Source organism: Ictidomys tridecemlineatus, chromosome 3, assembly GCF_052094955.1.
Source record: "Ictidomys tridecemlineatus isolate mIctTri1 chromosome 3, mIctTri1.hap1, whole genome shotgun sequence".
Classification (NCBI taxonomy): domain Eukaryota; kingdom Metazoa; phylum Chordata; class Mammalia; order Rodentia; family Sciuridae; genus Ictidomys; species Ictidomys tridecemlineatus.
In genome coordinates, this window is record NC_135479.1 from 42,048,536 (window position 1) to 42,063,843 (window position 15,308).

The following is a 15,308-nucleotide window of genomic DNA, read 5'->3' on the forward strand; positions in this document are numbered from 1 at the left end:
TTTTCCTCTTCCTCCTCCTCTTTCTTAATTGTTGTACTAGAAGAACCTTCAGGATAATATTGATCAATAGCAATGCTGCTGGACTTCAAGTCACACCTTTCCTGGTTCTTTGTACCCAGAGTATCCCATACAGAAATACCTGCCTAGAAATAATCAGTGCTGAATATATCAGGAGCATTAAGCAAACACAAGAGAAGATCTCTACTGATTACTAGACTTAAGGGCTTTGATGGCTAATGTGAGTTCCAGAGAAATGGATTAAATCAGGGCCCCTGATCTATCCCTAGAAAAAAATTCTTATACAAAGTGAGCAAGCTCACACATCTTCAACTCCCACCCAGCAGCACAGGACTTGGTGAAAAACAAAAATGCACATGTTTCTTGAATATCTACTATACACCAAGGATTGTGTTAGAACTTTAAACACATTTAATTTTCACAACAATCCTGGATGGATAATATTCCCTTGTTAACAGATGAGAAAACTGAGGCTCAGAGTAGGAAGTATGGAAAATGACACAGCTAATCATCGCTCGCAAAGAGCTTCATCTATCTGCCTTAGTATCCTTTTTCTGTTCCATCCCCCACCCTCTAGTACTGGGGATTGAATCCACAAAACTTTCTCATTTTTATTTAGAGACAGGGTCTCATTAAGTTGCGGAGCTTGGCCTTGAACTTGTGATCCTCTTACCTCAGCCTCCTGAGCCGCTGGGATTACAGGTGGGAGCCACCACACCCAGCTCCTCTTTGCTGTTGAGCACTGAACATTCTTGGCCTAAACCAAGAAGGCTCCAAATGTCTTAGTATACTCCACACTTCTGCCAGAGGACCATTATCATCCCCCAGCCACAGGTGACATTCCAGCTGTCCTTAGAATGAGCTACAGAAAGTGGGAAGGAACTGACCTGCCCACACCCTGAGGCCAGAGGCCAAATCCTAGGCCTTTCTAGGCAGCAGTTCTACCACTAGGTCCCTGAAGCCTCTTGCTCTAGGAAAAAAAGAGAAACTGGAGACCTTAGAGGCTGGGTAAGAGGAGGGAGAGGAGAGGAGGGAAAGAGTGGTGGGGTCAGGAGACCGGGGTGGGGCAAAGAAGATGCAAAAGGAAGCAGACAGAAGCAGGCGGGCTGGGGTCTGGGGCAGCAGTAGGGAGAGCTGTCAGGGAGCAGAGTCAGGGCCCAGGCCTAATCCAGAAGGGACTGCTGGTGACAATTCCTAGACTCCTCAGGGTCTGCAACCTCCAATGTGGACTCCGAGGGGCCAGGAATCAGGACCACAGTCTCTCAGATTCCTGTTTCCAACCTGCAGACCACGAGGAGAGGCCGTGGGACAGAAGCAGGGAGCCCCCATCTCCACCCACTCAGACACCCCCAGGAAAGGATCGCTGACCCAGAGCAGAGAAGTGTGTAGACAGCAGGTTGGCAACAAGAGGACTCAGACCTGGACCTGGATGTGGGGACACAGACCCACAAACACACAGACATTGGGGAGACGTAGATACAGACACACACCAACCCAGACAAACAGACAGTCCCAAGGAGACGCGGCATGCCCACAGACACACAGAGGGAGGCACACATACACAGGCGGGTGTGCCCCCCCACACACATACACACACCCTGGGTATCAGAGGGACCATAAAGAGCTTAACAGATGGCTGGACCCTGTGGACAGTTTCCAGCAAGTCTGTGCTGGTGCTTGGTGCTTGGCCCTCCTTGAGGAGTCACCACCACTGCCTGTCCCCACCAGGCCTCAGAGAACCCTGGGCCACCACCACATGCTGTTCCCTGGAACCCCTCTGTCGGCTCCACGAACGTACACATGGTGGCCAGGCTCTCCTGACACATGTGCGTGTCTCAACAGGCCTGTGCCCCACCCATGGGGGGCTCACATCCCTGTTTTGGGGTGCTGATGGGGGTGGCAGGACAACTCACTCCCCAAGAAGTCACAGCTGTTCTGCTGGCAGGGACAGGGGGCCCGGGCTCTCGTTGGAGAAGGGAGGGCGGAGGGGGGTTGCTGGGGCGCGGCTGGGGCGGGCACAGGAGCCGGTACCTGTCAAACAAGAGCCAAGGAGCAAACTAGCTTCTTAGTCACCTTTCTCTTCTCCCCGTTTTGGCAGCAGCCCCTCGGGGCAAGGGGAAGCTGATATCATAATTATTGGCTCACCCGGCAGCTGCCTCCCCTCACCTGATGTCAGCACAGACCCAGGACGGCCAGGCTGACGGACTGACAGACGGACGGAGCTCCTGGCTCCCCAGCCCCGGGCCCCCACGCCGACCTGCTTCACTGAGCAGGTAAGAGGAGACCCGGCCCAAGTCAGCCGTGGAGGCCAGCAGGGCTGGGCCAGGGCTTGGGGAGGGGGTTTGCCTTCTTAATGGGCTTCAGGAGAGACGGGGAGCATCTGGGTGCTCCCCAGCCTCTCACTGCAACTCAAGAGAGACAGATTCAGGATCAGGGTGAGTGCCTGGAGGCCAAAAGAGGACCCCCACCTCCATGCCTGTCCCTCTCGCTCCTGTTCAGCTGCTCCAAACTCAGTCCTCCTTGCCGTCGACAGAGTCTTCACTCTGGTGTGTGGTGTTAGCTTTTGCGCGGGGGGCCTCTGTGTATTAGAGCAGGTGTGCTTGCCCATCTTGGGCTGGGGGACAGTGATAACACAGAAATAGAGCTGAGACAGGCATCTTCCCAGCCCAGTGGCTATTCCTGGTAGAGAGGCGAGAGCCCAGCTCTGGGGGCGGGGGGGGGGGGGGGGGGCTAGGGCACGTGTGGATCAGGGACTCACTCCACCTCTCTGCACAGGCTGGGCGGGGGTCTAGATGCCTGGCGCCCAGGACTAGATGCGGGGAGGTCTGGGTGCACCTGGTGGAGAGGCAGACAGGTGGCTAACAGGTGCTGTGGCCGGGAACTAATGCCGAGCTTGAAGCAGAACACCGCCCCCCACGGGTCTAGGGACCTTTGTCTTTCTCAAGACCCCCGAAGTAAAAAGGCCTGGCAAGCAGATTGGGACAAACAGGGAGCCCTTGGACCCCTGGAGCCTGGAACTGAGGATGTGGGGAGGGAAGGCCCTTAAGGAAGTGAGTGGAGCAGCAGGAAGCCCCCTGCAACCCCCACAGCTCTTCCCCACCCCCTACCTGACCAGGTAAGATTCAGGCATTCCCTATGGAGTCCTTCCAGACCCTCCCTAAATGTTCAAATGGGGCGTGTTGGAGTAAGAATAGACTCGAGTAAGTGGGCACCTCGGCTGCTTCTCTGCAGCTACGGGCCTGAGGGAGTGTGTTTGGATGTGGGTAATGGCAAGGTGCAGCGGGTCCGTGGGAAAGGACCGGATGGAGAAGTCATCTCATTCATCCCCCTGCCTCTGCGCTGGTCATTTCCCACACGAGGCAGGACTGCTCCCTCCTAGTCTTCCTAACAATCCCCGCAGCAGGAAATGCAGTCAATTCCCTCACAGTCATGAAGTCCTTCCTGGAGTCTCTCTGAAGTATCTACTTCTGCAGGGGCCAGTCTATGTGCTCCCATATCCTTCTCTTTCTCCCCTTGAAGAAGCCCAGTTCCTCTAGGCCCAACAGTGGGGTGGGGAGGGTAGCATGGCATTCCATTGTCCTGTCCCCACTGGGTTTGGTTTAGACGCTTTTACCATTTGGGTCATTCCCTGACCCCCAGGACAGGACAGCACACAGGCGGTAGAGAGGCATCCCCAGCTGATGCAGGCGAGCAGCGCCCCTGGCCCCTTTCTCCTGTGGATCTGTGAAAGGGTCCACGGTGGGCCAGGAAGGAACGCAGCTGCGACAGATCCTGGGGAGACATAGAGCAGACAGGGGTTGCCCGAGTTGGGGACCCTCAGGGGTGAAGGAGCCAGAGGGAGAGGCGCATGTCCTCTCAGCTCCCAGCCCGGCCCCACCCGGGCAGCCTCTGCGAGCTCAGCTCCCGGCTCCAGGGCCTGCCGAGGCACGCTGCACCCCCGGGCCCGGCGCCTCACTCACCTCCCAGAGCCAGGAACCTGTTCTCCCAGGAATGCCAGGGAGTTCTCAGAGGACTTTATTTCCCAGGGGCTCAGGAAGCCCCAGAATCCTCTGGATCCGTGAGTCCTGGAAAAAGAAGAGAAAGATCAAGAGGCTTCCCCCTCCCCCTCCTCATCTTTGTCTCACCCACACACTGACCCCACGTTTCCCCCAACCAAAGCCCTTGTCATTCATCACGAGAAAGAAGAAGGCTTGGGAAAAGCCCACCTGTGGCCTGTGCCTTCCATCATAGGCCATCCTTTGCCTCCGGGAAAGTCTTCCTTTAGCCCCCATGGAAAGTCCCATCTGCTCTCTAAGAAAGTGACACAGCACCATTGCTCTTGGACTCTCTGTCCTTCCCAGCCAAGAAGTCCTTCCTGATGTCTAACCTCCCTCTTTCTTGCTTGAGTTGAGCCTGGTCTACACAGACCAGCAGGAGTCCCATTGCCTGCACTGGGTCCACACAGTCAGCCAGAGACTGACTGTTCCTAGTCAGGTTAAAATATCCAGGCAGTGTATGTGCAGGAAGGGACAGAGAGACCCTGTACCTGCCGCCCCTCTGTCATTCTCTCCAGTACCATATTCAAATGAGACTGGGGGCTGCTTGGATTCGCTACCCATCCCCCAGAACAGAGGGACAGAGAGGGCAGAGGTCCTGTAGGTCTGGTCTGCTCCCCTCTATGTGTGGCCCAATTGGCTTCCACGGCAGGAGAGACTGATAGACTTCAGGGAGATTGTTCAGCACTCCTGGGCCAAATGACCATGGGAGGTGATTTCCTGAGTAGAGAGGTAATCATTGATCTGAGGGGGATGGTGTTGGGCTGGCAATATGCCTGGTAGCAGGGGAAGGACAAGATGACCTCTGGGACAGTACATGCCAGAGGCACCAATCAAATGGTCCTGGAGTAAGTTGAATCTTTCCAGGGTACCCATCCCCATCTCCTGCTCCTTCCTCCTCCATCTCTGTGCCCATCTCTTACCTCCTCCTAACCCTTCCACCACATCGCTGTCTCCTTTCCCATCTGAACTCCATTCCCCTCCCTCTCTCCCTTCCTTCCTTCCTTCCTCCCTCCCTTCCTCCCTCCCTCCCTTCCTTCCTTCCTTCCTTCCTTTTCTTCTTTCTGTCTCTCTTTCCCTCTTTCCTTGTTAGTTTACTTTAGAGATGGGGGCCTCACTACGTTGCCCAGGCTGGCCTTGAACTCCTAGACTCAAGTGATCCTCCTGCCTCAGTCTCTTAAGTAGCCAGGATCACAGGCGTCTGCCACCTTGTCTGGCTATTCAATCTCATCTGCAATCCTGGCCCAGACCCCTTCCTTTCCACCTCCTTATCTCCATCCCCGACTTGACCTCCATCGCCATGACCGGAGCCCCTCCTCAATTCTCCCTCTTAGCCCCATTCACATTCTCCCACCCCCATGGAATGGATCTCCCCCTAAGCTGCAAATCCCCTTGGCGTCCAGCACCCCTCAACTGTGTCCCTGCCAGGTCCCAGTATATCCTTCATGGCTCAGAGCCATGCCCCCCGGGACAAAACAGATTGGAAAGATTATCCCTGGAGAAGCCCTCTGCTTCCAGATCCCATTTGGGTTTTAAAGGTTAGATGCTTTTTGTTATATATATTTATTTATTGGTTGGTTGGTTTATTTTTGGTACCAGGGATTGAATACAGGGGCGCTTAACCACTGAGCCACATTCCCCAGTCCTTTTTATTTATTTATTTTTAAATTTTGAAACAGGGTCTTGCTAAGTTGCTGAGGTTGGCCTCGAACTTGCAATCCTCCTGCCTCAGCTTCCTGAGCAACTGGGGTTATAGGTGTGCACCACTACACCCAGCTAGATGCTTTTAAGTGGTAAAAATTATTTCAGCCGGGGGTGCAGCTCAGTGGAAAAGCATGTGATTAGCAGGCGTGAGGCCCTGGGTTCCGTCTCCAGTACCAAAAAGCAAAACGAAACAAAAACCCAAATGCATTCAGATGAAACAAGATGAGTTGCAGTTTGGTAGCCAGATAGACCTCAACACAGTCAGGAGAAAGGAAAGATGGGGAAACATGCTCAGAGGAACCCCAAAAGGAGGCAGTGGCCACCTTCTTGGGGGTCTGGAGCATGACTGATTGGATCAGGGCCGAGGCAGGGTGATGGACAGAAGCCGAAGCAAGGAGGCTTGCCTGCTTGTTTAGGGATGACTGCCACTGTCATGAGCATCCCCTGGTCTCTACCCCGCCTGTGGCTCTTGCTTAGTCAGCTCAGATTAATGGGGCCGAGGAGAGAATTAGCTGAATCGTGATCTCTCAGGGAACTACTCGAGAGCCAGGTGTGAGTCACAGAGAAAAGGGAACCTATGCTCTCATGGCTATTCTGGAAGTTCTAGGGACTGTGCATCCCTCAAGACACCCTTCCCACAAAGATGCAACAGAGAGCCCCCTGGGAAGTCTGACCCTAACCCTCCACCCCATTCCCATGGGAGGGTGCATGGTCAGTTGGCTTCAAGCCTGCCCTCATATACCCTCTGAGGGCCCTCAGGTCTCCCCCAGATGAAACCTCTGCTTCTGACAAACTACAACCAGTTCTAGTAGACACACACACACACACACACACAGAATGGGGCGTGTCCCTGGAACCGGATCGCCAGGAGACAGTTGGAGGTACCACCTCCACTTGTAAATTCCACAGCCATGTCCCAGACTGCACCAGCCCGTCAGTCTCGGAAGGCGAAGGATGGACACACACACATCCACATCACTGTGATCAGCCCAATTATCAGACTCTGCAGTGTCTCCCACATACAGAGCCTGAATGACCACAGCAGCCTTTACGATCAATGGCAGTGGTGTCCCTGGCTCCCTCTTGGAGAGGTCCCTGCAGTTCATGTTGGGCCCGTAGAGCATGTGGCTTTAGAGACGTGACTCTGCTTTGCAGGGCCTTCCCATGAGCGTGGGCAATGTGCCTGAGGTGAGAGGGGGTTCTGGAGAGGAAATCCTTTGCGATGGCAATACCGAGACCAGGAGGATGTGGGGACAGTAAAAGGAACAAGGTGGGGGCTGGAGCCTAGGAGACCCTCGGAGCCTACTACTTCTCCAAAGGCGTGACCGAGGACTCAGAGCCAGCTTCACACAGCCCAGGAACCCAGAGGAGGGAACAGGGTGCAGACATCTACACAGCAGGGAACAATCCCTTCCCCTGGTGGGGCCTCAGTTTCCCTCCCTGTCACATTGAAAGGGGCTCAGGCGGGAGGACCTCCCAATGTGCTTCTCCCTCCAAAGTTTAGTAGATCCAGACAGATGACCACGTGCCCTGTCCAACCTGTCCCCGTGCTGGACAGCATAGGGGGAGGAGGTACACCAGTATATATTTGTCTTGTACTGAATCTATGTTATTAGTAGTGGTGGCAGAATTAATATTCCTAATAATAGATTAGTGATAATGAGCAGTCCTGATAATGATATGTACGGAGCAGGAGAGGAGCCCCTAGGCCATCTGTTGTTCCTACTTAGGTTGACAGATAAAGAGGGGACCCACCAGCTGGATGTGAGCCTGCCTGACCACCCCCGTAGGGGGCACCCTGTGGGGCAATGGTAGAAGGTGATATTCCAGAGGACAAGGACCCCAGAGCAGGTTGTGATGCCAGATAAAATGGTGTGGTTTACCTTCCTCTGAGTGCTTTGACCTTCTGGTCACTCAGTGCCCTAGACAGCGAGGTGAGTTATGTAGGGCAGACACAGGATCCTATTTTAGGAAGGAGGAAATGAGGTTCATTCCCATAACTCACCTATGCCCATGGCAGAGCCAGAAGAGGACCTCCTGGGGTCCTTGGAGGACTCCCTGTGAAGAAAGGAAGGGGCTTAGTAGGGAGTTGGGTAGGAGTCTGGGCTCAGTGAATTCTTCAGGAGATAATGCCAGGTTAGGGGAGAACGTAAGACAAGGCTCCATTATTCCTGTTGATCTCACAGATCAAATCCTCAGCTGCCAATCACCGCCACAATCTATCGGCATCACACACAGTTGGGGAGGGGGACACCAGGCTCAGCTGTGAATGACTTCATTATGGGAACAGAACTTCTGGGCCTCAGGGACACAGAGCTAAGGGTGCTTAGAGGCCAACAATGTCATCCCATCTCTCAGCCCACTCCTCCACTGCATCACCAGTCAGGGTGGCTGGAGAAGTTTATAGGAAGTTGAAGGTGATGTTTCAAAATCTGGGGGTTAAAAAAAAAAAATCTTCCTGGCCCTTCAGTCATTCCCTGTCAGTTATTCAATCTTTGGCCCCCCTTATCAGATGGTAGACTGAGGATCTGAAGTAAATTTCTTCTCTGGAAATCAGTGTCTAAAGTCTCAGATCACTGCTTTCTGCACATTACCTTTGGGGAGGACTGAGCAGGCAAGAAGTTCCCATCCCCCAGCTCTCTAGGCCCTGAGAGTTCTACCTCCAAGTCCTTTGCCAGACCTGTCCTCACCACCAGACCCGTCATGACTTTAAAAACGCCTGGGAAAGGCAGGTGCAGTGGTGCACACCTGTAATCCCAGTAACCTGGGAGGCTGAGGCAGAAAGATGATAAGTTCAAGACCAACCTGGACAGCTCAATGAGAGACCCTGTCTCAAAAAAAAAAAAATATATATATATATAGATAGATAGATAGATAGATAGATATAGATATAGATCGATCTGGAGATGTAGCTCAGTGGTAGAGTGCCCTGGGTTCAATCCCCAGTTACACACACACACACACACACACACACACACACACACACTGTGGGAAGTAGGGCACCATGGGGCTCTTTCCTAAGCTGCCAGCCCCAGGGTTTTCTGTTCTTGGATTTAAGAATGCCCCCACATCTGCTAACATTGCTCCTGGGAGCAAGATATAGGGGTGGGCTCACAGCCTCAGAGTGTCGACTCCAGCACAGGTAGGTAGGCAGGAGGCAGGAAAAAGCAGATCATGAATGAAACCCCAAAGAGTCAAATCCCTTGCTCCAGGAGGTGGTCTGGTATGGGTTGGAGGTCTCTGGAAAGGGACATCTCAGGAGTAGGGAGAGTCCAGCAGAGCTGATCCCTCAGACTGGGTGATTATAGCAGGGGAGAGAAGAGGATCTGGAAGGTATGTGTCAGAAAGGGATGAAAGGGACCTCTGAGGGATAGCTTTCCTTGTTTCCTTGAAATAAATTCCTTGCCATCTACAAAGTAAGCATCCACTGATAGACCAAGGATATTCATCCATCTGTCCATCTATTTGGAAGATGTTCCAGCTTTCTATCCAGCATACAACCACCCTTTGTCCATCCAACTGTTCATCTATACATCTACCCATCCATCCATCCATCCATCTATCCAGAGAGGACAGGGCTGCTGGGAAGGGCCTGTGGTCCAGTGGCATTTATGGGGCATGTGACTTACCTGTCTGGCCTGGGGAGGCGGCCCCGCCCCAGCCCTGGGGCAGGGGGCTGGTCCAGGTTCTGGGGAGTATTTATACCCGGATGGAGGCTCCTAGGGAGCTGCAGACTGAATGACTCCCCGGAGCTGTGATGGTGGCCATGGCCCAGAGCCCCCCGTGAGTGCTTGCATTGGGCTCCTTTGGGACCAGGGCTGGGTGGCAAGGGCTGGAGAGGGACTGGAGAGCTGGGAAGCTGCTCAGAGGTGACCAGGGATGCAAAAAGGGAAGTCATGCTGGATAAGGGGGAGTGGGAGAACAGGAAGCTGTCAGAGTCAGGCATCCACAGCAAAGCAGGGGGCCCTCCCCAGAGAAGGAATGCGTCTATAGTTCTCAAATACCTCTGGAGATCACTTGGTGAATGGCAGGAAGGACAGGGCCAGCGGACTGAGATTTTAAGAATTAGTGCTAGATATCTGGAAGCACTTCCAGGTCAGCCCAAGCAGAGAAGGTGGCTCTAGTGTTTTTTCAGGATGGATGTACTGAGGGATGTTCTGCAATTGGCCAGCTTCCTGAGGCAGGGGGATGACCTAGGTGACTTTAGAAGAGACCTGATTTGGGGGATGGGAATGACACAGCGGCAGGTGTCAGCAGCTCAGTTTGAGAGCGTCGGAGAGTACGAGTACTTGGTGCTTTTCATCCTTCCTTCTTCTTGCCAACTCCATCCCCAGCCATTCTGCCACTACCGGCTTCTCAAAGCACTCTAGTCAGATCTCAAGGCAGGAGGCGGTTGACCCATTTCCTGAAACCAAAGAAGGAGCCAGATTCAGAGGGGCCAGAATGTTGCCCCCCCAGCAGCCCCTTGATGATGGGAAAGGAGCTAGAAAACCCCCTTTCTTGGCACCCCCAGACTCTGAGTATCCCTGGGAGCACGAGCCTGAGGCACAGCCCCCAGGCCCTTCCCTGCCACCCCCGCAAGGTAATTACCCAGCTGCTCCAGGGGACCCCTCCCAGCTGCCAGGTCTGCGGGGCGGAGCCCCGGGTGGGGCTGCCGGCGAGCACTGGGCATGGCCCCACCCCTCGTAAAACATGCTGCCGCAGCCAGCAACAGAAACCATTAAGGCGGAACTGAGCCGGCTCCACCTTGCTCATAAAGGGCGGGTAGGAGGCTGCTGGGTGGGAGGGGGCAAGGAGCATGGAGAGCCCCAAGAGGGCCCTCGGCGCCCCATACCTGCCTGGCCTCTGTGACTCAGCTGTCAACGGAGGATACAGGGGCAGACCCTCCCAAGAAAACCTCCACCTTCCCCCAGGAGGTTGAGGTGTTCCCAAGGTGGGGCCGGGTAGCATAGTGGTTAGGGAGTCTGGCTTTGAAGCCTGGGTCTGAATCCTGGCGAGCACAATTTACTAGCTGAGTGACTTGGGCAAGACAGGTTAACCTCTCAGAGCCTCAGTTTCCTGATCTATAAAAGAGATGACATACAGCACCTCCCTCCTGGGGTGTAATAATGCACACAACTATTCCTGGTTTCCTGGAGGATCTCCCCCAAGGAGTCTGCCAAGAGGCAGAGCAGGTGTGCTGGCCCAGCTGACCGCCCCACATATCATATACACCTCCATGAAACCAGCCTCAGCATCTTTTTTTCCAGGATGACTGGGGGAATACTGGGCACTTTACCACTGAGCTACATCCCCAGTCCTTTTAATTTTTTTTTTTTATTTTAAGACAGAGTCTCACTAATTTGCTGAGGCCAGCCTTAATTTGTGGGTCTCCTGCCTCAGTCTCCCAAGTCACTGAAATCACAGGATGCACTAGCATGCCCAGCCAGCTTCAGCATCTTAAGATGCACTGGTCTCTGTACCTCACTCTGCTTATAAGGGAATTCTGAAGTTCAGCAGGGGAAATGCCTTATCCAAAGTCACACAACCAGCAAGCAGGTTGCCCCCAGTCTTCATTTGGGTTAATTCCCAGTTGGCCCCTTTTGTCTGAACCAGGGAAAGGGGAACTGAGAGGTGGAGGGGTGGTGGCTGGAAGCCACACAGGCCTGGCTGTAAGATGGGCACAGAACAGGGATGCAGTCAGTCCGGTTGCCAGCTTCCCAAGGGAACTTCCTCTGTACATCCTCCCTACTTAGGTCAGGGGCCATTTCTCTCTTCACTTAACTTCAGGGCAAATCGATCTGCTGATTCCATCCTCAACCCCACCTTCCCCTCCCCAGGCATGGCAGAAGGAGGAGAAGACAGGGCCAGATGCTGAGGGTCTTCAGCCAGTGTTGCTGAGGTTGTGTTCCTGGAGCAGGTGCACCTGGGGCTGTGGCTGATCTCTTGAGAGATGAGAGTCAGGACGTGTGTGACTTTCCGTTTTAGCTGTGTGGCCCTGGGCATGTCATTCCCTCTCTCTGGACCTTCATTTTCTCCCCTAAAAAATGGGGTTAATGACTTTGCCCCTCTACCGATGGTGTGGTGATAAATGTTCACCAATCAGCTCTCAAAAACAAAACAAAAACAAGCTCTCTGGTTCATAGTATTTGCTCATTTTTATGGGCAGAGACTTTGGCCATAGCCAATTTGGCCTGATTTCACTGGATGTGGGGCTGGGAAGAGGTGGGAGCAATTGACTCTCAGAGGCCCATGGCAGCTGTCCCCAATGTATTACTGCTCCCAACCCTTGGGGCCAAAGGGAGGATGAAATGAGTGAAGATTCAGAAATGCACCACATACAGTTTGGGGGGAACTCAGGGTGCAACCTACCACTGAGCCACCTGGCTTCCAGTCCTCGAAGTGGTCAGATGGTGGCTTGCGGAAGCCTGGATTGAGTGATGGGCCATGAGAGTGCTCTGGGCTAGCTCTGGTGATCTGAGAGGGGAGGAGAGCGTCGGTTTGCTGACATTTGTACCCATATCTTCTCATCTCCCTGAAACTGAAACAGGATAAAAGTTAGAGGGCAATGACAAATTTCTTCTGAATGCAGATGCCAACCCCAGGACATTGAGGCCATCAGAGAGGCATCCTGAGGAATACAAAGCAACAGGGTCACTCCTCATTGCCACCCCAATCCCTGGAAAATTCTATAGGCACAGACTCTACTGCAGGGAAACAACTGAAATGACCTTTGAGGCCAGAGTCAAGAGGAGGGAAGTTCAGCCTCTGCCAGCCAGGGAGGCTGCTTCCAGGGAGACGGCAGTGGGAGGTACCCCTCCCCATCCCTAGAGCTCATGCCTTCTATTAACTTTGTCCCACTGCTAATTATTAATAATAGCTATCATTTATTGAGCACGTACTATGCGTTAAGCTATTTACAAGCAATATTTCATCTAATCCTCCAGAGAGGTATGTATTATTAGCCCTATTTTACAGATGAGGAAACTGAGGCCCAGGAGAGGAAGTTAAGCCACTTGTCCACCCAAATTCCCACAGTGATCAGGATTCAGACTCAGTTCTGACTCCAGATCATAGAGCTTCAAGAATTCTTCTTTAAAAAATATTTTGTTTTAGAAACAGTTGGACACAATACGTTTGTTTTATTTATTTATTTTTATGTGGTACTAAGGATCAAACCCAGAGCCCCTCACATGCTAGGAGAGTGTTCTACTGCTGAGCTGACTTTCTTAGAAAATCACTAAGCCTTTTCTCTGGAACTCACTTGTAGGGCAAAGCTTCAGCTCAGAGGATCAAACAGTCACTATGGTCACTGAATCAAGTGTCATCATTTACAGAGAAGGGTTTCGGGGATGGGGATGTGGCTTAAGCAGTAGCGCGCTCGCCTGGCATGCGTGCGGCCCGGGTTCGATCCTCAGCACCACATACAAAGATGTTGTGTCCGCTGAAAACTAAAAAAATAAAATGAAATATAAAACAAAAAAAAAAAGAGAGAGAGAAGGGTTGCAGTAGGCAGCCTCTCCCCATCTTCACAGTGAGCCTCTCCCATATATACCAACCAGAGGCCCTTGGCCCAACCACAGAGGCAGGAAAGCACTTTTCTTAAATTTTTTTTTTTTTTTTAGTTATAGATGGACACAATACTTTTTTTAAAATTTATCTTTATGTGGTGCTGAGGATTGAACCCAGTGCCTCACATGTGCTAGGCAAGCACTCTATCATTGAGCCACAACCCCAGCCCCAGAAAAGCACTTTTGAATACAGTTGGTCAAGGACTCCCTCTTCCCTGGTCTTTCTTAGAAAGTCTCTAAACCTTTTCTCTGGGACTCACTTGTAGGGCAAAGCTTCAGCTCAGGGGATCAAAGAATTCCTATGGTAATCAGGTGTCATCATTTACAAAACCTGCCCAGAGGAAACCCTGGGCTGAGGGCCGTTCAGGGACTTCTGCATCCTCCATGCAAATTAAGGGGCGCGCCTCTGAGTTCCGCATAACTTCTCAGGTTCTAATCCTGTCCCTAGGGACTTGGAAGAGGTGGGGAGCTGGTTTTGCCAAGTCAGGGTACAAAAGTCACGGCTGGGAATAGTAACCTTCTGTTAAGGCCTCTGACGTGCAGGCACTCAGCCAGGGCTTACAGATAACTCAGCCTGAGGAATAGGGGGTGGGCAAGGATGGGATGAGGCAGATGCTGCAAGGGTGCTTCTGGGCAAAGCAGACCCTGGGGAGGAGGTGTCGGCCCAAGCTGGAGCTCAGGGACCGCTCCTCAGCTTTGTAGCGGCAGAGAGCAGGGATGAGGGTCTGAGCCTCCTGAGGCCAAGCTGAGTAAAGGCCGGGCAAGGAGGGATAGCAAGGGTGGCTGCCACATAGGTCATTAGTCAGTCTACCTAGGGACACCAGGCCTCAAGCAGCAAGACCATCAGAGAAACTGTAGAGACTAAGAGTCAGAGGCCCTTGGGCCCAGCCATGTTCTGCAAACTGATGTGTCCCTGAGCATGTTTTATGTGCCAGGACCTTAAACACATCACCTCATTTTATCCTCATGAAGCCTGTAGGGTGGGTCCACGTGCCCCATGTACCAGATAAGGAAAGGGAAATACAGAGTTACACAGTGTGTTCAAAGTCACACAGCCAGGAAGTGACAAGGCTAGAGACCTCAAAGTCAGGTCGTCCCAAGTCCCAACCCTTGTTCTTCACCATGCTACCCCACTCCAGAGAGGGGAGTGCCCCCCATCTTACAGTGCCAGTGATCCCAGAGACAGGGCCCACAGCCTCGCATCTGGAAGGGCTGGGGATGCCTTGGGAAGGTGCCAAGTCTGAGGCACCACCTCCTGGAAAGGCAGCACAGGCCCGCTGTCCAGGAGGAGCCGTCCAGGGATCAAGGGCCAGGCCAGGGCGGTCATGCGGAGCCAGAGATGGGCTGGCTCGCACCTTGGGCCCCATGCCTGCTCCCTCTTGGTGTCCAGTTACGGCCAGCTCCTCGCTTCCCTGGTCACGCCACATTTAGCATTGCAGAGTGAGCAGGCTCTGCGACATGGAGAAGGGGCGGTGGGGACTCTTGAAGGGGCGGGAGAGCCTCCCACCTGGGCCTCAGCTACCAGCCCCCTCTCAGGTTCATCCCTGTGACACTTTGAGCAAGTCCCCTCCCTTCCTTGTCCCCATTACCCTGTGCATCAAATGCAGAAGATGGTTAATTCAGCAAAGATGTGTCAACCTCTAGCTGGACACCAAGAGGCTAATGAGACCCTCCCTCCTTCTCGGAGTTCCCAGCGGAGGGTGCCTGGGAACAGCACAGCTATCTGCTCTTGCTTGAGGGGGTCTTAGGTAGAAGGGATAAGTGTAAACCTCACACTTTTCTTGCTGCCTGGCCCCCGAAGCATATCCCACCAGATTCTGATCCTCACCAAATAAGCCATAAGAGAAATGCCACCTCCAGAATCAGCCAAGTTGACATTTGTGTTCTGACTCTGTCAAGGATTGACTGTGTGACCTGGGCAAGTCACTTAACCCCTCTTGATCCTCAGTTTCCTCACCTGAAAGATGGAGTTAATCATGTTCCTCCTTCACAAGTTTGTTCG

General features: G+C 53.0%; 1 protein-coding gene across 2 annotated transcripts in view; it reads right to left on the bottom strand.

Moving 5' to 3' along the window:
- Positions 1 to 15,308, bottom strand: part of LOC144376125 (uncharacterized) — a 17,814-nt gene continuing 2,506 nt past the window's right edge. The window contains exons 2-6 of one of the 2 annotated variants that reach the window (XR_013436222.1): positions 12,108 to 12,276; positions 9,761 to 10,161; positions 7,762 to 7,814; positions 3,978 to 4,082; positions 1 to 3,789 (exon numbers count right to left, since the gene is read on the bottom strand). Coding sequence is in view for 1 of the 2 variants with exons in the window: in XM_078042539.1 (XP_077898665.1) it covers positions 1,943 to 2,049; positions 3,632 to 3,789; positions 3,978 to 4,082; positions 4,224 to 4,308; positions 4,544 to 4,616 (528 nt within the window). In the remaining variant the exon portion in view is untranslated. Of the gene's footprint in view, positions 3,790 to 3,977; positions 4,083 to 4,223; positions 4,309 to 4,543; positions 4,738 to 7,761; positions 7,815 to 9,760; positions 10,162 to 12,107; positions 12,277 to 15,308 lie in introns of those variants that run through there. The other variant, XM_078042539.1, reaches the window with a different exon arrangement.